General features: G+C 44.2%; 1 protein-coding gene across 3 annotated transcripts in view; it reads right to left on the minus strand.

Moving 5' to 3' along the window:
- Positions 1-1,535: 1,535 nt before the first annotated feature.
- Positions 1,536-20,532, minus strand: part of VSIG10 (V-set and immunoglobulin domain containing 10) — a 73,509-nt gene continuing 54,512 nt past the window's right edge. For 2 of the 3 annotated variants that reach the window (XM_027566718.1, XM_027566719.1), the window contains 6 exons: positions 19,014-19,274; positions 10,399-10,692; positions 7,212-7,322; positions 6,882-6,897; positions 5,180-5,391; positions 1,536-4,293 (listed from right to left, as the gene is read on the minus strand). In XM_027566718.1, the coding sequence (XP_027422519.1) occupies positions 4,238-4,293; positions 5,180-5,391; positions 6,882-6,897; positions 7,212-7,322; positions 10,399-10,692; positions 19,014-19,274 (950 nt within the window). In that variant the 3' untranslated portion in view covers positions 1,536-4,237. The remainder of the gene's footprint in view (positions 4,294-5,179; positions 5,392-6,881; positions 6,898-7,211; positions 7,323-10,398; positions 10,693-19,013; positions 19,275-20,532) is intronic. The other variant, XR_003515214.1, reaches the window with a different exon arrangement.

The following is a 20,532-nucleotide window of genomic DNA, read 5'->3' on the forward strand; positions in this document are numbered from 1 at the left end:
TCTTTAGGATTGACTGGTTTGATCTCCTTGCTGTCCAAGGGACTCTCGAGAGTCTTGTCCAGCAGCACAGTTTGAAAGCACCAGTTCTTCAGCATTCAGCCTTACTTATGGTCCAACTCTCACATCCATACATCAGTTCAGTTCAGTTCAGTTGCTCAGTCATGTCCGTCTCTTTGCAACCCCATGAATTGCAGCACGCCAGGCTTCCCTGTCCATCACCAACTCCTGGAGTTCACTCAGACTCATGTCCATCGAGTCAATGATGCCATCCAGCCATCTCATCCTCTGTCGTCCCCTTCTCCTCCTGGCCCCAATCCCTCCCAGCATCAGAGTCTTTTCCAATGAGTCAACTCTTCGCATGAGGTGGCCAAAGTACTGGAGTTTCAGCTTTAGCATCATTCCTTCCAAAGAAATTCCAGGGCTGATCTCCTTCAGAATAGACTGGTTGGATCTCCTTGCAGTCCAAGGGAATCTCAAGAATCTTCTCCAACAAAATACATGACTACTGGAAAAACCATAGCCTTGACTAGACAAACCTTTGTTGGCAAAGTGATGTCTCCGCTTTTTAATACACTAAGTTTGTCATAGCTTTCCTTCCAAGGAGCAAGTGTCTTAATTTCATGGCTGCAGTCACCATCTTTAGTGATTTTGGAGCCCAAGAAAATAAAATCTCTCACAGTTTCCATTTTTCTCCCCATCTATTTGCCGTGAGGCGATGGGATGATGCCATGAACTAATGCTGAGTTTTAAGCCAGCTTTTTCATTCTCCTGTTTCATCTTCATCAAGAGGCTCTTCAGTTCCTCTTCACTTTCTGCCATTAGTGTGGTGTCATCTGCATATCTGAGGTTATTGATGTGTCTCCCAGCAATCTTGATTCCAGCTTGAGTTTCATCCAGCCTGGCATTTCGCATGATGTACTCTGCCTATAAGTTAAAATTAGCAGAGTGACAATATACAGCCTTGATGTACTCCTTTCCCAATTTTGAGCCAGTCCATTGGTCCATCTTCAGTTCTAACTGTTGCTTCTTGACCTGCATACGGGTTTCTCAGAAGGCAGGTAAGGTGGTCTGGTATTCCCATCTCTTTCAGAATTTTCCACAGTCTGTTATCATTCAGTCAAAGGCTTTAGCATAGTCAATGAAGCAGAAGTATGGGGACTACTATTAGCTGAGCCCAGTGAGAAACTCCAAAACCACCAGCCACTGCAGTGACCCAACAGCTTGCAGAAACTGTCTTTTCAGACAGTCCATCAATCTACTGCTCTATGATGATTCCTACCCTAACCCTTTAACGTTAGAAAACAGGCAATCTGACCAAAAAGAAATATGTATTTGAGGATATGCAAATACAATGGAGAGATGAGAGAGTAGGTAGCATCTACAAGTCATAGAAAAGAATAAAATGGCAGCAAGAACAATATTGTTACCAGTGTTGGGAAAGCTAGTTAAAAAAAAAAAAAAAATTGTGGATGGCAATCCCATTTCCCCAAATTTTTTAGTTTACTAATCAGGCCTAAATGAAGATCACTAAAGCATTTATTTAAAAATAACTTTATTCTATTATCTTAAAAAAACAAATCCATGTTCTAACATCAGGATGAATTTCTCCCAACCCCCCACCTCCATACCAAATATTAAAATGTAAGTAGTGCAGAGAGAGCTGTTTCTTTTTGCATCAGTTCCTGGCCAGGACCATGGTGAGAAATACCAGTTGGCACATGTTGCATCATAATAAATTTTACCCAATAAAGATGATTTTCCAGGTTTCAGTGCCTAGGTTAGGGAGATTTTCCATCATGGGCTTTCCTGCTGCAGTAATAGTAATAGGTATGTGCTTGTGAGAATGGGAACAAATATCAAAGCCACAGGATTATGGGACCCCCCCTCCCCAAGGTCCACCAGGTTTTGTGGAAAAGGAATGTCAGTTGCAATGGCCCGGAAGTATTTATCTTCTAGGTTCTGATAATTATATCTCCTGGTCTCCAGTTCACAATTCATTCAGCTAAGTTTTTTTTTTTTTTTTAAAGCACAATGTAATGAGTTGGACTTTGCCACAGAAAGTCTACAAACCACTGTCGACGACGTGCTAGTGGAGTTGGGGATGGGTCATCTTGAAGAACAAACAAAAAGCCCTAATTCTTTAAAAATCCTTAAAGCTTGAAGACACTGCCCCCCGCCCCCAGTACTTCAGCTATTAACTGACCCAACAATATTATCCGTGCACACAGGGCTCAGATATACGTGACAGCAGTCACAGCTCAGCTGGACAAGGGTTTATCATGTTTGGCACCAAGACCTTGAAGCTCCCATTTGCAAGGGGAAAATCCTTTCTTGAAGATTTCCTATCATCAGGTGTGCATGCAAGAGAAGAGGAAGTCACGGGGAGCATTTCCGTCATATTGCAAATCATTGTATGCCTTCCAGGTAGGGAATTCTTTTTCCCCCTGCCTACAGTTTCTCTGCTTTTTCCTTTTTAAAATATGGTTGCCTCTGCACAGTGGACTGTCAGATCCAGAAATGGATTCATCAAAGACTAGCTCAGTGTTCAATGACTTTAAACACAGCCTGTCTTAAGTATCCCATTCTGAAATGACACTTAGACTGGTGAGAGTGGTTAAGTACATGAGGTTCCATGCAGCAAAAGATCCAGCCCATCAAGAGAACAAGGCCACAGGTATTCCTGAGGGGTGGACACTGCAACCAGCCTCTGACTTCCCCAGTGTTCTGAGCTGAGGACAGGGCTCTCACTTCTGGTGACTTCCTCAGTTTTGTTCCTTCATCCAAGAAAACTGACCTGCCCCAACCACACCGGCAGGGTAATCCTGCAGATAACCAGCTTCTCATCTTAGAAGTCCCAGGCCCTGTTATTGGAGAGGGAAGTTCTCCTTTAAGTCTTGCCTGTTAGAGCAGAATATGCAGTATTAAAGAGTGCAAATTCAAGTCAGATTTTCAAGTTTAGCACACATATTTTATACCCTTAGAAGGTCCCTGACATTTAAGAGATTAGGATGAAATCAGAAAGAAAAGAAAAGAAAACTCTATACAGGGATCTACTGGAAACAATAGCAGCTTCAACTCATCACATGTTATTTTCATTCAGAATTTAGCATTATTGAGCAGCGTATCCTCATAACATCCTTAGGAAGGAAATACATTTTCCTAATCCCATTTCTGAGATCAAGAAACCGAGGCCACAGGTCTACTATGTTACAAAACATTCCTCCTGCCTTTTTCAAAGCCACAGGAGAAAGGAAGGGTGAGAAAGTCAAAATTAATAGTGCATCACCTAAGAGGCTTGTCTATAAATATGAAGCTCTGACATACGTGAGGTTCTGGTGAAAGGCACTTCCTCTTATTGGCCCCATCTCTTTTGAAAAGAATTTCATCTCCAGGAGAGCAAAAATCCGCAGGAGAGCTCTGATGATGCCCTGGTCTGGAACCATTCTACAGAGAATGAAAGGCCCAGGTAGCAGTTTGTAACTGAACCGAGGACATCTTTTTCCCTTCCACTAGAGAAGGCAAAGGAGAAGGAGCATCTGCTAGGCACTTTCACATCCTGCAGGACCTCAGTCCCCACCATAACCCTGTAAAGTAAGTGTGATTTCACCCATTTCACAGATGAGGAAATTGAGGCTCAGGGGAAAGGTAAAGCCCAAGCCCATGAAACAGGCAAGGAGCCAGGTCCAGATTGAAGCCTGGGTGTTTCCAACTCAAAACCCAAAGCAAACTGCCTCCCTCTGATTAACAGCAGTAACTGGCACCTCTTCACCTTTTCAGAGAGCTGATGTTCACCTGGTTCTTCAGCTCACCTAGGCAGTGAGAAAGGAAATGTCCTTATCAGCCCACACTGTTCCTTTGTGTACCGGCACGGGCTAGTTACAGACCTTTAATAGTGACAAAGGACAGTGAGGCCTACTGCCTCCCCCTACTCCTGCTCCCCCATCTCAGCATCAGTCAACCTGGAGAAAGCCCAAATGTAGCTTTCCCCCGACACACTACCCATTCCCAAAGCTTTTCACCATTGTTGAGAAAAGTTACAGTAAATCAAACCAATTTAGGAAAAAAAAAGGGGGGGGGTAGGAAAGATGTATGTGTGTTTTCCTATTTTGCTGAGAACCTCCAAACCCATTGCAGCCCTCAGGCAGGGGTGCAAGTCAAGTAAAGCAGAATATGAAACTCATCTTGAACATAGCTTTCCAAGCTTTTAAGACAGGATATCAAAGGACAGTTGTATTCTTCACACTGGCCTGTCTTCTTCTTGAATGATGTCACTCTGCTGCTCACTGCTGTCATCTGTACAGGGGGAAAAGTAGACCCAACTCCTGAGTGGTGCTCTCAGTAGAGATGACTCCATTTCCCCCTTCAGTTTTCTTTTTTAGGAAGTTAGGGGCTGCTAAGGGTTGCTTGTAGGGTCTTAGTTCCCTGACCAGGGATTGAACCTGTGCCCCTTTCAATGGAAGTCTTAACCACTGGATCACCAGGGAAGTCCTTCCCATCAGTTTTCAGTCGCCTTGATTTCCAGTCCTTTACTGGTGAGTTTCATGAATGTGCAGTTGGAGCAGGGTGGGTTTCCCTGCCTTTTACCCATTCTTTCTACTCAGAATCCACTGACCTGCTTGACACTGTCCACATTTCTTGGCTCCTGACATTCCTCTCACCTGGACCACCCTCTGCTTTCTGCTTGCTCAAACTTAACTGTCCTGAAAGACATGCCTCATAGCCCACATCTTTCATAAAATATCTCCCAACCAATGCATCCCTCTGGGCTCTCATCTTTCTCCTGAGGTCCTGTAAATTGTAAAAGTATCATTCATCAGGCAAGTAATCGTTCCTTTGTGCCACAACTCTACTACCCTTGCAAAGGGTTGGTTAAGTCTTCCTTCTATTTTCATTTTCCCTTCATATTTTAGTCTGTTCATGCTAACTGCTTTTGTAAAGCCCGTCACCACTGGTCTTGATTTTCTGGTGCCTGACAGTACCAATCTGTGTCTTTCCCAGAGCTGGCCCGCAGTAGGTATTTGTCAGTTTAATTGTTATGTTGGTAGTTAATGGGAGATTCTTAGATTCTAGATTAAACTTTAACTGTCTTTCCCAGCCCTTAAAAAGCAGACCCTTGGAGACTTCTTCCTGGGAAGCCCACCACGACCTTGCAGAGTGCTTTAAAGGGCAAAGAGCTTACCCTGCAGAGCCTGCAGTCCGTTGCCCATCTGGTCCACATTCCCGTTCACCAGTGCGGTCACTCTGTGAATGTGGCCATACTTGGTTATTTCTATTGGCGACTCCTCCCTCTCACTAGCTTCCTCCTCTTCCTCTTCTGCAGCATCTTCCTCCTCCTCCATCTCTTCCTCTTCCGAATCCACCAAAACCATGACATCACCCATGTCTTGCCTCCTAATTTCCAAAAGGGAAGAAATGATCAAGAAGATACCCTGTTTTCTCCAACTTCAGCCCTCACTTGAATAGGGAACACTCGGTTCTCTGCAGCCCCTTTGGTAACATGGACAATTCCTCATGGACTCAACGTGGTTGAGTTGTGAGATGGAGATGATGACCTTTCAAAGAGGTGCTGCCACAGACTGTCTAGATAATCACACTGTGTGCTGGGTGAATTTCATCATCCCCCGTCCCCTCTCCCCACTGTTCGTCTGGCAGGTGACCTCAGGGTCCCAAGCTCTCACCATTTCAGTTCCCCTTGCAGCACGCACAGAGATGCTCTGTTCCTTTCCTGAAATGCCCTTATTTCTCCTCTACTTACTGAAATTTATCTTCCTTTTCATTATTCAAAGCCCTAGTAAAGTCCTCTCCCTCCCCCTGCAGCCTTGAGCTGTGACTGAGTTTGGCATCCACAGCCAGCGGTTTGGCACTTAATTGTCCTCTAGATGATTGCTAGTTCTGCCTCCCCAGCCAGACTGTACATTTCATGGGCCAGTCACAATCCTGTGAGCATGACATTCTCATTTAATCCTCACATCCTGCCTCTGAGAAACAGTTGAGGAAACAAAGGCTCAGAGAGGGTCAGGGCTTTTCCAGGAGCCTCAGGCTTGAAGGGCAGAGCAGCCATGTGAACCCAGGTCCACTTATTCCAAAGCCTTTTCCCATTATGCCAAGCTGCTCCCTCTTGTGAGAAATAAGCCTGGGAAGGACAGACTCATGCCAAAATGACCCTCAAAAATGGGGCAGTACAGGTAACACTCTCCCATGAAAGACGGTGCCAGAACAATGAAATCTCATTATTTGTCCCAGAACAGTAATACCCCAAATTATAAGTGGATAAGAGAAGCGAAGAGAAGAGTTCCTCGCTCCTGTGCAGGCTCTCCTGGGAAGTCAAGTTCCACTTAGTTGTTTCTCTCCTACTAAGGTTCCCTCCTTTTGGGAGGGGCTTCTGGGCATACGCAGACTAGTTTTCCAAAGCACGCTGTAAGATTATGACTTATTCTTCCTTTTAGCTCTTTCCAGAAAATTAGATAAATACATGAATGACTGAGCTCAACACATTCATGCTGTCTTTATGCCTCAACAACAAACCAGCAACGTGCCTCGCCCTGAGGTCTGGCATTGAAAAAGGAGCACAGACTTTGCAGTCAATCAGACCTGGGTCTGACTGCAGGTATGGCCATCACTTCCTAGATGAGCCTGCAGAAACTGCTTCGCTTCAGTGAGCCTCCCTCACCGTATCTGGAAGACGGCGATGCCAGCAGCACCCTGAGGAGTGTATGATGGGGTCTCTAATAACGCCTGAGGAAGCCCCAGCCCCGGGTCTGGCCCCTGGTGGGTGCCCAGTGGTAGTGATTACTACTGCTCTTATGAAATGTTATAAACAAAACATCAGTGAAAACAGATTATGGAAATTGGTTTCTGATTTGAGTCTAGGGGACACTCACCTGAAAGTGCTTCCTACTGAAAGGAGAAAGGAAAAAACATTAATATCCAATAAGATCTACTTCGGCCTCACAGAAGTTTCTAAGCCAGCTAACAGTTACAAAACGATGGGCAACGAGAAAACTGACCCAAAACGAGAGATGACAGGGTGCTCAGGAAGGGTACTTGGGTGCTTCATTATTGCAAATCTGGACCCAGTTTGGAAGCCTACAGAATGGAGCTTCAGGGGGGAGCATAACAGGGACCATCTTCCCCCACCCACACCCTCTCAGGAAGCCTGCAAGAGAAACAAAGGGGCCCAGGAAGTCCTTACCATTCCGGGAAGCTCTTACCTTTCCAGCAGAACACAGGGCTGTAATACAACAGGAGCCCGGTGATAATGGCCAGTCCCAGCAGAAGCAGGCTCACGACGGTGGCCACGATTCCCCCGATGTTTAGAGGTTCTGCAGACACACCACACCCTTCACTTATCCACGGGATACACACAGCTAGGAGCACAACACCTCTCCTCCCCTGCCTGGATCCTGCTCTTATCTTGGTTTCGTGACCTTGGGTGAGGCATATGACCTCTCTGTGGACTGTGTTAGTCACTCAGTTGTGTTGGACTCTTTGCAACCCCATGGATTGTAGCCCACCAGGCTTCCCTGTCCAAGGAATTCTCCAGGCAAGAATCCTGGAGTGGACTGCCATTGCCTTCTCCAGAGGAACTTCCCAACCCAGGGACCGAACCTTGGTCTCCTGCTTCACAGGCAGATTCTTTACCGTTTGAGCTACAGGGAAGCCTCATGACCTCTCTGTGCTGCTGCTGCTAAGTTGCTTCAGTCGTGTCTGACTCTGTGCAACCCCATAGACGGCAGCCCACCAGGCTCCCCCGTCCCTGGGATTCTCCAGGCAAGAACACTGGAGTGGGTTGCCATTTCCTTCTCCAATGCATGAAAGTGAAAAGTGAAAGTGAAGTCGTTCAGTCGTGTCCGACTCTTAGCGACCCCATGGACTGCAGCCTACCAGGCTCCTCCGCCTAGGGGATTTTCCAGGCAAGAGGACTGGAGTGGGGTGCCATTGACTTCTCTGTAAAGCAAGACAAATATCTCATTTTCCTACTTCATACAGTTTGTGGGAATCAAATGAAGCATGTGATACAAAAGAACATTGGAAAGTTAAAATCTCTGTCTTCATACATCAAGACTGCTGTTAAGGCTACAGTAATTAGGACTGTGAATTACTAGTGCCGCAATGACATGATCAACAGAACAGAATAGGAAGGGACTTCTCTGGTGGTCTAGTGGTTAAGACATTGGGCTTCTACTCTACAGGGCATGGGTTCAATAAGAACAGGTCTATGAACAAAAGGAAACTTGATATAGGACAGACTAGTGAGTAAAAAAGGAACTCTTTAGGAAGTCATATTAGACCAAATGGTTATCCAAACTGGGGGTGGAGGAAACTTGATGTCTACTTCCTCCATTCACCAAAGTCAACTGTAGATGGACTACAGAGTTAACTGTGAAAGGCAAGCAATAAAACATTAAGAAGACAATATAAAAGAATGCCTTCATGACCATAGGATAGATAAGGATTTCTTAAGACACAGAAATGCTAGTGATACAAGAAAATATTCATAAAATCAACCACATTAAAGAACCTCTGCAAATCAAAGGATACCATAAATAAAGCAAGAAGGACTAACTGAAAGATATTTGTAACATGTAAAACAAGGAATTAGTGTGTGGAATTTCTGAAGAACTCCTATATATCTATAATAAAGAGGAAAACATCAAAAGAGACAATTATGGGGAGTTCCTTGGTAGCCCAGTGGTTAGGATTCCAGACCTGAGTTCAGTCCCTGGTTGGGGAAGATCTAGAAAGCCACATGATGTGACCAAAAGAAAAAATTTTTTTTTAATTTTTAAATAAACTATTTTTTAAAAAGCATAATTATATATTTCATAGAAGAAAACTAAATAGCAAATAAACATATGAAATAATGTTCAGCCTTCTTAGTAATCAAAGAAATTCAAATTAGAACCACAGTGAGATTTCATTTTGCACTTACTTGATGGACAAAAATCACAAAGTCTGTGGTTGAAAATCTGGGACAACTGCCATTGCAAATGGAAATTAGTATAACCACTTTGGAAAATAATTTGATATTACCTCATAAAGATAAAAATGCACATAACCCATAACCCTTCATTTCTACTTCTTGGTACAGATATGCTGGAGACATATTTGCCTGGGGACCTGGGTATATGTGCACAGGGGGCTGGGTAAAAGATTTTCACAGCAAGACTGTTCATCACAATAACAAAAAATCAGAACAACACAAATGTCCATCAGCAGGAAAATCAACAGTTTAGTTGTGGAATAGTGCTACAGTGGAAAATTAAGAAGCCAGGAAGAGGCATAAAATATAATTACAAATGTCAGCATGAATAAATCCCGGAAAACAAAATGTGGAGTAAAAACAGCAAGTTACAAAAAGACTACATTTGTATAATAACACATTTTTTTCAAAACTCTAAAACAAAAACTAAACAATATATTATCAAGAAATGTGAAAAAAAAATGTGTACATATGCAGCAAAATTTTTCTTAAATAAAACATGAAACTCAGGAGTTACCTTTTTCAGAAGGCCCAGGATGAGACGGAAAACAGGCCTACAGGTAGGGTTGCCAGATAGAATACAGTATGCCCACTTAAATTTGGATTTCAGATAAACAATGAATAATTTTTTTTGAGTAAGTATGTCCCAGGATTTCCCTGGTGGGACAGTGGCTAAGCCTCCAAGCTCCCGATGCAGGGGGCCTGGGTTCAAACCCTGGTCAGGAAACTATCTCACATGCTACAACTAAGACCCAGTGCAGCCAAATAAAAAATAAAACTTTTAAGTATTAAAAAGTTATGTCCGATGCAATATTTGGGACATAACACTAAAAAAAAAATTCTTTGTTTTTCTAAAGTGCAAATTTAAGTGAGCAGCATGTTTTTTTAGCTTTGCTGCTATTGTTTTCTAAATCTGCCACACTACCTACAGGTAACTTCAGCAGTGCTGGTTACTGTTCTATATCTTAAATGGGATGGTAGTTTCTTAGGTGTTCATTTTGCTGTTATGTTTCACAGCTTACAATATATAAAAATATCATTATATCTTTTATTTTAGACATGTATTTGAATATATATTTATATGTTTTATATATATATATACATTTTTTTTTCTTTAGGATGTAACTGATATTAAATAACTTTTGTATCTTCCCTGGTGGCTCAGGTGGTAAAGAATCTACCTGCAGTACAGAAGACCCGGGTTTGATCCCTGGGTTGAGAAGAAATAAATTTTTTATCTTGATACAATAGAGATTTAGGACTGGACAGTAATTTCCCCATCCCTCTTGTCAAGCCACAGGTAAGCAGATATGCCTCCTCCCTGATGGCAGTGACACAAGTAGAGGGAAGCAACAAGCTGTCCCCATGCTGGTCCTCTGAAGCTCTGCTCCTCCAGGGTCACTTCCATCACTCACCTTTCACGCTCAGCCAGATGTCCACCTCCCTCACCCCCACAGCATTCTCAGCCCGGCAGACGTAGTAGCCCTCGTCCAGGTCCTGGGAGCAGTTGCGGATAGTGAGGGTGGAGCTCTGGCCACTCTGGGTGATGAGGTGGTGGCCGCTGGGCTGGATGACCACCTTGGGCTGGGTGAGGTTCCTCAGCCACATGATCTTGGCAGGGGGGTAGGCTCCAGACACCTGGCAGGTAAGCGTCACACTGCCCCCCACGAAGCAAGTCTTCATGGGCTCAGAGAGAAGGGAGGGGCTCCCTGGCCATCAGGAGAAAGTAAAGAAAGAGAAACATTTAAGGAGATTCAAGCGGTGACCTGAGAAGTTCAAGAATGTTACTTGTTTTGGAACAAAGAAACTCCAGGAATATCTGTACCACACCTGGTCTCGTATAATAATAAAAGATAATATTTGTTGAGCATTTACCATGGGCTAGGCACCCTATGTATTAACCCAACTAGTTCTCAACAATAATCTTGTTATTCCCATTTTGCAGATGGGGAAACTGAGGAACACAGAAAGTCAAGTAACTTAAAGTCACACAACTAAGGAAGTGAGCAACTAAAATTTAGGGGGACCACCTGTCCTGGGTTGCCCAAGACTGAGGGGATTCCCAGCACCTGGGGCTTTCAAGGCTTGTGAAATCCTAGGCAAACCAGGATGAACTGGTCTGTGTAAGAATGGAACCCAAGAAGTCAGGCTTTTGTGATCCACTTCTCCTTACTTCCTATGTACTAGGCTTCTGTGTGTAATAACCACACTGATCAGATAAAATACGGGCACACACCCTGACAAGGGTGTTTCAGGGGACAGGAGGGCACCTGAATTAGTTTCCTGTTGTTGCTGTAACAAATTGCACAAACAGCTTAAAACAATACAAATTAATCCTCTTAGTTTTATAGTTCTGGAGGCCAGGCATCTGAACTAATCTCACAGAACTAAAGTCAAGGTGTTGGCAGAGCTGGTTCCTTCCGGAGGCTCAAGGAGAGAATCCATTTCCTTTTTTCTCAGCTTCTAGAAAGAAGCCACCTGCATTGTTTGGCTCATGGCCCCTTCCTTGAATTACTCCTTCTGCTCGCATCTGTCATAACAAATCACTACCACACTGACCCTCCTGCCTCCCTCTTATGAGGAACCTCAGGATCACAATGGGCCCAACCAGAGAATCCTGGACAATCTCCCCATCTCAATATCCTTGATCACAGATGCAAAGTCCCTTTACCATGTAAGCAAACAAATTCACAGGCTCTGGGGATTAGGATGTGGATATCCTTGGGAGGCTATTCTTCTGTCTACCATAGGTCTGTCCTAGAAAACTCAAGACTGTGCATCCCTGTGGCCTTGGGGTCTGATTTAAGGGGGTGACGGGGAGCCATGAGATCTACTATGAGGATCAGTCTGTAGCCTTCACATGGGAAGCCTTTCCCCCTAATGCATATCCTCTTGGGAAGGGTAGTGAATTCATCTTGGGAGGACTTATTAAATCCATATTTTCAGCAGCTGAGGAATACAGAGCAGCATGTTGGGTTCCTGCCCAGGAGAGTGAAACTACACGCTTCCCCTTGGCAGTTGTTCCAAGAGAGAAATCTAGGGTTTCACTGCTGGTGTCCAGGGAAGAAGGAAGGGGGCAGGGGGAGGGGGCTGGGGGTAGAACAACCTCTCTCTAGGTCGGGTCAGCAGAGGAGAATCGCCCAAACCTGGTTTTGCTCAGAAAAATCACCTGTGAACACCCCTTCTTGAATCAACTATCAGATTCCCCCCATGTTGTTGCTAAATTGCTCCTTCCCTGCTTGTGGTTAACCAGAATTTCCTTTGGGGTCACAAAGCCGGCAGCAGTGACAAGCCTCATCAGTATGTTTGTATTTCAGGGTCCCAAGCCAAAGTTTGAGAAATGGCCCCTTCTTCCTTTACTAAAGGCAAAACAAACAGTCCCCCAGTGCACCTCCCCTGCAACCCAAAGATACGTACTTTCACCAAACACAGCATTCACCCCTCAAAAAGCTATGTCACCAGCCAGCTCGGTTAGAAATTCAGAGTTTTGCTTAAGACGATGCTGCATGCAAGGGTGGGGCAAGGGTGGGGTTGGTGCTGCGGAGCCTCACAGATCTGCAGGAGATGGACAGCATGCTAGAGCCCTCACACCTGGGGTTCCATAACACTGCAGCTTGTCATGAGTTGAGTTGGTTTCTTCAGTTTTAGGGGGCCTACATGCCATATAATATGGTAAAGGACAGGGAAGCCTAGCGTGCTTCAGTCAATGGGGTCTCAAAGAGTCTGACATGACTGAGTGACTGAACTGAACAGAACACGCCATATAAAGAGGGATCTGGGGAGTTCTCTGGTAGTTTAGTGCTTAGGAGTCAGCGCTTTCACTGCTGTGGCCCAGGTTCAATCCCTGGTTGGAGAACTAATATACTGCAAGCCATGCAGCAGAGCACCCCCCCCCCCCAAAAAAAAAGAAAGGAAGAGAAAAATAAAGAGAGATCTGGGCAGCAGGAATCCCTGAGAGCACTGCTTTTCATCAGCTTGGGGGCTATGCTGCCCTGCATCCCTGGGTGGATGTTAGGATTGCCCTTCAGTGATGCTCTAGTCCTTCTGTGTGGAATAATCCAGAGCCCCTCAACCCCGAAGGCATTGCTACGCAAGGTGTGGTCCTCAGACCAGCAGGATCAGCACTTCCTGGGAGCCAGTTAGAAATTCAGTCTTGGATCCACCCAGACCCAGAGAGTCAGAATCTGCATTTTTGACCAGCCCCTCAGGTGACCAGCATGCACATGCAGGGTCGAGTGCCCATGAGTGAGGCGGGGAGAACTGGATGGCATCAGAGTTGAGAAGGGTCCTGGCTATTTCCCGTGCTCCTGGAATTGGGAAAACTTCCAGTCAGCTCCCTTTTCCAGACACATTTCTTAGCCCTGAGCACATATTTAGATTCAGATTACAGGTCAAGTCTCAGGGGCCATAGGAATAATGACTTAGGCAAGATCTGCAAATAAAATGAGAGGGTAAAGGCAAAATAACAAAACTCGGCAGCTGCCTCTGCCAATTTCAACCTCTTTCAGCATCAGTCCATCATTTATTCACTTCCTGGGACTTACGGTCCACAACACACTTTGGGCATTTCCCGTTATGTACCACCCTGAGTGTGTCTACTGCTTTCTAGCTGCATGAGTCTGGGCAAGTATTTCACCTTCTGTAAAATGGAGCGTCCTCCCAAAATTTGTGTTCATCTAGAAGCCCAGTATGTGGTCTTACTCAGAAATGGAGTCTTTGCAGAGGTAACTAGTTAAGGATCTCAAGATGAAATCATCCTGGATTGAGGGTGACCCAAAATCCAAGGACTGGTATCTTGTAAGAAGAGGAGAGGGACTTCCCTGGCACTCCAGTTGTTAAAGACTCCATGCTTTCACTGCAGGGGTGCAGGTTAGATCCCTGGTAAGGCAACTAAGATCACATGTGCCATGTACCAAAAAAGAAAAATGAAGAGGGGAAGGCATAGGGAGACACACCCACAGAAAGGGAGGCCACATGAAGACAGACGCAGGCACCAGAGTGATGGAGCCGCAGGAACACACAGAGCCATCAGGAAGTGGAAGAGGCCATGAAGGATTCTGCCACAAAGGCTTTGATGGGAGCATGGCCCTGCCAACACCTTGATTTCAAAGTTCTAGCTTCCAAAACTGAGAGAGGATAAACAGCTGTTGTTTTAAGCCACCACCAAGTTTGTGGTACTGCAACTCCGGGAAACTGATTCTGGGGGATAATACTGCAAGGGCTCAGCTCACCAGCTGATTGAGGACTGAACAAGATGCTGTGTGCAAAATACTCGGCACCTGCACAGGGTCTGCACTCAATAAAACATTACTGTCTCTATTGCAGTTGGCCCTAGAACAACATGGGGGTTGGGGGGGCCAGTCTGTGTGGAATCTAAAATCCATGTCCTGCTATCTCTGCCTCAAACACAAAGAAAATGACTCACCCAAGGACAGGAAGCTGAAACAGTTTTGGATAGCATCAGGACTCAAACCCTAGTTCTTTTGATTCCACATCTTATGCTTTCTAATCAGACACAAACTTTTCCCACACTGAGTTGCTGCTGCTAAGTCACTTCAGTCGTGTTCGACCTTGTGCGACCCATAGACGGCAGCCCACCAGGCTCCCCCATCCCTGGGATTCTCCAGGCAAGAACACTGGAGTGCTTGCCATTTCCTTCTCCAATGCATGAAAGTGAAAAGTGAAAGTGAAGTTGCTCAGTCGTGTCCGACTCTTCACGACCCCATGGACTGCAGCCTACCAGGCTCCTCTGTCCATGGGATTTTCTAGGCAAGAGTACTGGAGTGGGGTGCCATTGCCTTCTCCGCACACTGAGTTAAAGATCTATAAAATGAAAATATAGGTACTATATTTATTGGGGAAAAAAAATCCACATGTAAGTGGAACCTCGCAGTTCAAACCCACCTGTGCTGTTCAAGGATCAGCTGTATTGTGATATTGCCATTTTCTGGTTTAAGTGTGCCAGACTTCCCTCTCCAAGTTTAAGTCTTTTAAAGGGAAGGACTCTGTATTCTTCCACAGCACCTGGCACCATACATGCATTGTGTCTGCCTTCAGTCTTGTCTGACTCTTTGCAACACTATATAGCCTGTCAGGCTCCTTTGTCCATAGGATTCTCCTTGAAATAATACTGGAGTGGGTTGCCATGCCCTCTTCCAGGGGATCTTCCTGACCCAAGGATCAAACCCGCATCTCTTCTGTCTCCTGCACTGGCAGGCTGGTTCTTTATCACTAGCCACCTGGGAAGCCCACTTGGCACCATGCTGAGTACCTAAATTCCACATGAAGAAAAGATTTGCCAGATCAAGTCTGGAAAGAGGTCACCTGGATAAAAGCAAGGGCCCTGGCGTCAGACCAGTCTGGCTTAGTGCTGCTCCATCACTTAAGAGGTCGCTGATCCTGGGTAAATTAGTTTACACACGTTATCATCTACAAGTTACAAATCATCCCAATTTGCACTCATCTCACACGCTAGTAAAGTAATGCTCAAAATTCTCCAAGCCAGGATTCAGCAATACATGAACCTTGAACTTTGAGATGTTCAAGCTGGTTTTAGAAAAGGCAGAGGAACCAGAGATCAAATTGCCAACATCCGCTGCATCATTGAAAAACAAGAGAGTTCCAGAAAAACATCTATTTCTGTTTTATTGACTATGCCAAAGCCTTTGACTGTGTGGATCACCATAAACTGTGGAAAATTCTGAAAGAGATGGGAATACCAGACCCCTTGACCTGCCTCTTGAGAAACCTGTATGCAGGTCAGGAAGCAACAGTTAGAACTGGACATGGAACAACAGACTGGTTCCAAACAGGAAAAGGAGTTTGTCAAGGCTGTATATTGTCACCCTGCTTATTTAACCTCTATGCAGAGTACATCATGAGAAACACTGGGCTGGAAAAAGCACAAGCTGGAATCAAGATTGCCGGGAGAAATATCAATAACCTCAGATATGCAGATGACACCACCCTTATGGCAGAAAGTGAAGAGGAACTAAAAAGCCTCTTGATGAAAGTGAAAGTGGAGAGTGAAAAAGTTGGCTTAAAGCTCAACATTCAGAAAACAAAGATCATGGCATTGGTCCCATCACTTCATGGGACATAGATGGGGAAACAGTAGAAACAGTGTCAGACTTTAGTTTTTGGGGTTCCAAAATCACTACAGATGGTGACTGCAGCCATGAAATTAAAAGATGCTTACTCCTTGGAAGGAAAGTTATGACCAGCCTAGATAGCATATTGAAAAGCAGAGTCATTACTTTGCCAACAAAGGTCTGTCTAGTCAAGGCTATGGTTTATCCAGTGGTCATGTATAGATGTGAGAGATGGACTGTGAAGAAAGCTGAGTGCTGAAGAATTGATGCTTTTGAACTGTGGTGTTGGAGAAGACTGTTGAGAGTCCCTTGGACTGCAAGGAGATCCAACCAGTCCATTCTGAAGGAGATCAGCCCTGGGATTTCTTTGGAAGGAATGATGCTAAAGCTGAAACTCCAGTACTTTGGCCACCTCATGCGAAGAGTTGACTCATTGGAAAAGACTCTAATGCTGGGAGGGATTGGGGGCAGGAGGAGAAGGGGATGACAGAGGATGAAATGGCTGGATGGCATCACTGACTCGATGGATGTGAGTCTGAGTGAACTCCGGGAGTTGGTGATGGACAGGGAGGCCTGGCATGCTGCGATTCATGGGGTCGCAAAGAGTCGGACACAACTGAGCAACTGAACTGAACTGAACTGATGAGGATTACAGATAATAAGTTAACAAGTAAGAGACAAAGACCTTTTGAGCACAGAAACCTAAAACAGGACTGACAGAGGCGACCCTTTCAAAATCAGAAATTGCTCATCACTAGCAGAAATGTCACAAATATGGTTTAGGAACAAGATATGCCAGAATAATATCTATAATGTGCATGACAGTTCTATGAAATTAAGTGACTCTTGTGACATAATAAGAAACGATGAAGAAACCAATAAAAAAGAATGGACAAGATATGAACAGATAACTCACAAATAAAATATAGGAAGCCAATAAGTGTATAAAAATTATCAACCCCACCAGTGATCAAAGAAACCCAGATTAAAACAATCAGCCATGTCCCAACTAGCAAACAGGAAAAGTTTTAAAAAATTAATAAGACTCAATGTTGGTGGAGATACTGGGAAATAAATATCTTTGCATGGTCTTTCTAGAGAGACTGACTGCCAGTAGGTACAGGGTTTCTTTTGGGGTGATGGAAATGTTCTGGATTAGAATGGTGATGGTAGTACAACACTGTGAATATACTAAAAAAAAAAAATAAATAAAGCCCACTTAATTATACACTTTGCTACTGCTAAGTCGCTTCAGTCGTGTCCGACTCTGTGCGATCCCATAGACGGCAGCCCACCGGGCTCCCCTGTCCCTGGGATTCTCTAGGCAAGAACACTGGAGTGGGTATTATACACTTTAAAATAGTGAATTTTAGGGAATTCCCCAGTGGTCCAGTAGTTAGGACTCCATCCTTTCACTGCTGATTCAGGTTCATCCTGATTGGGGAACTAAGATCTCACAAGCTGCATGGTGCAGACCTCCCTCCACCCAAAAAAACGAGTGAAATTTACATTATGTGAATTATATCTCATTTCTTAAAAATTGCCCCAAAACAGTTCAGTCAGATTTGGTCCATGGAGCACAGTTTGCCAACCCCTGTCCTTGGACAGAAAGTGAGTCCTGGTCCCTTATGTTGCCCAAGGCCAGGTGCAGTGCCTGACACAGAGGGGCACCTGGGGACAGTGCTCAGTTAGTGGGAAGGGTCAGCCATTCCAATGCCACTTGCCTAGGAGGACAAGCACTTGCTGGTACAGCAGGGCTCACTTCTCAGCGTGTCCACTGTCCACACGCACCTCTGAGGAGTATTCTCATAACCTGTGAGGACAACCTCACCAGGGCCAACACAACCCAACATACGTCGGCCCTGGCTTACTCATTATATTGGTCTCCTGAGGCCGCTGGAACAGAGGACCACAAACTGTGTGGCTTAAAACAAAAGACATTTTTTCTTACAGTTCAGACAGTCTGAAGTCCTAAATCAAGGTGTTAGCACCTTGCCCTGTATGAATTTCTGGCCCACAGAAATCATGAGATAATGATTGTTGTTTGAAGCCATTACGTTTAGGGATAATTTGTTCCATGAACAAATTGAACCTTTGTCATTTGTCAACAGATAAATGAACCTTGTCTGTTTTGTTCACGGCTCCATCTCCAGGACTTAGAAACTTATGCCTGGCATGTAGTATGTGCTCAGTTAGTATTTGTCAAGAGAAAACCAGCTTGGACTAGAACCAAGAAGTTTCATTACGCATCTTTAAAGTTTGAAAGGAAGGAAGCATAAAGCAAAAGGAAGGGCGTAGGGAAGGAATGGAGTGGCAGTTTGGAGTTAGCAGATACAAACCAGTATATATAGAATGGATAAACAACAAGGTCCTACTGTCTGGCACAGGGAACTATATTCAGTATCCTGCGATGGGGACTTCCCTCGTGGTCCAGTGGCTAAGCCTCCACACTCCCAATGCAGGGGACCTAGGGTCGATCTCTGGTCAAGAACTAGATCCCACGTGCCCACAGTGAAGATTAACGATCCTGTGTGCCACAGCTAAGACCTGGCACAGTCAAATAAATAAATATTCTGTGATAAACTACATTGGAAAAGAATATTAAAAAGAGTATGTATATGTGTATATGTATATATGTGTGTGTGTGTGTATAACTGAATCACTCTGCTACCCAGCAAAAATAACACAATATTGTAAGTCAACTATACTTCCATTTTTAAAAATAATTTTAATCAATAAATTAATTTAAATTAATGATTGATTTTGTTAATAAATAATATTTGATTTTTTTAAAAAAGAAAACGGGAGGAAGATATGAAAGGAATTCAATTCACCCCAACACCCTGGGATCTCTTTCCCAGACCCTCTTTCAAAGGGTTGTCCCAGAAGACAGGAAGGTAAGAGGACCCCAACCCCAGGACAAGGCAAGGCAGACTCACTGATCTGTACCACACAGCTGGCTCCCAACTCCGGCCCCACTATGTGGCTCCCGACACACTTGAACTTCTTGCCATCCGACAGCTGGGACTGGCTCAGCATCTCCACCCCCAGCTTTGACGTTCCCACGACCACACCTCCTGGCTCTTCTGTCCATAAGAAGTCTGGGTCTGGGTATCCCCCAGCCCAGCGACAGTTGAGCTGCAGTGAGAACAATCCTGGTGACACCTCTGCCCAGCACTGGGGGGCTGACGGAGGGGGAGCTGCAAAATACCAGAGAACATGGCCTTAATCACAGGCTAAAATGAGCCACTGGGCTGAGTCTAAGGATTACAGAACCAGGGTATCGGAGAAACAGCAACTCCAGTTAGTGTACCTTGAAATAAATCCTAGCACAAATCAGTGCCTGGCAAAAGTCGGGTTTCCCCTGCTGGGTGTTAAGTCTCTGAAGAGATTTGCATTTCTCACTAGCCACATGTGGCTATTTGATTTAAATTAATTACAAATTTAGTTCCTCCGTCACACTACCCACATTTCCTAGTAATCACAGGTAGGAGGTGGCCACTGAAGTAGACCACACACAAGAGAATATCTCCATCATCACAGAAAGTTCTACTGGACACTGCTGATCCCTGGAGGGCATAACAGGAAGAGAGAGACTTATTCATCCCCTATCCTCAACACACACTTTTTTTTTTGCTATGTGCAAATACAATTTTAAAAAAAATATGTATAATAATTTAACAAATTACAAACTTGTAATGTAACCCATGTATTCATAATTATACATAAAAATAGTTATGTATTATGTATATATAATATATTTATATATTTTATATAATATATAAATATTTTATATAGAAGTATTTTCTATAATATGTAGATATTTTAAATACTTTATATATTTTGTATAATATACATAAATAGAAATTTGGATCTCATATGGGTAGATATGCGGCATCTACAAGAAGAATTATTGGAAATACATCCAAACGATGGTGAGAGTACAAGTGATTATTTTCTTCTTTCTACTCATCTGTGTTTCCCGCAACAAGGAAATGACTTTATATAACTTTATACACAATAAATGTCATTTATAATAGAGAGCATTGAGACTTAACAAAGGCTCTGAATAACATATAAAGTAAGTGTGTCATTACCTTGCCTACTAATTTGTTTTCTCATGCTCCCTTTCATTAGCATGGATTATGAGTGCACCCTGTGTTTCTACAGTGGTTTTCCTCCACTGAATGTGTGCATGAGTGTATTTGGTTGTTTCCTCACCTGCAAAATAAAGCTTCATGAACTACGTGTTCTTAACAGCGCTAGAGGGCCTGAGTTAACGGACATGAGTAAGGACAGATGAATGGATAAACAAATTGTAGTAGATCCATAAAATAGATACTCTTCAGCCATAGATGAAAACAAGTACTGACACAAGCTAGAACAGGGATGAACCGTGAAAACATGATGCTAAGTGAAAGAAGTCAGTCCCAGGGATTTCCCTGGTGGCCCAGTGTT

The sequence above is a fragment of the Bos indicus x Bos taurus genome, chromosome 17, assembly GCF_003369695.1.
Source record: "Bos indicus x Bos taurus breed Angus x Brahman F1 hybrid chromosome 17, Bos_hybrid_MaternalHap_v2.0, whole genome shotgun sequence".
In the NCBI taxonomy this organism is placed as follows: domain Eukaryota; kingdom Metazoa; phylum Chordata; class Mammalia; order Artiodactyla; family Bovidae; genus Bos; species Bos indicus x Bos taurus.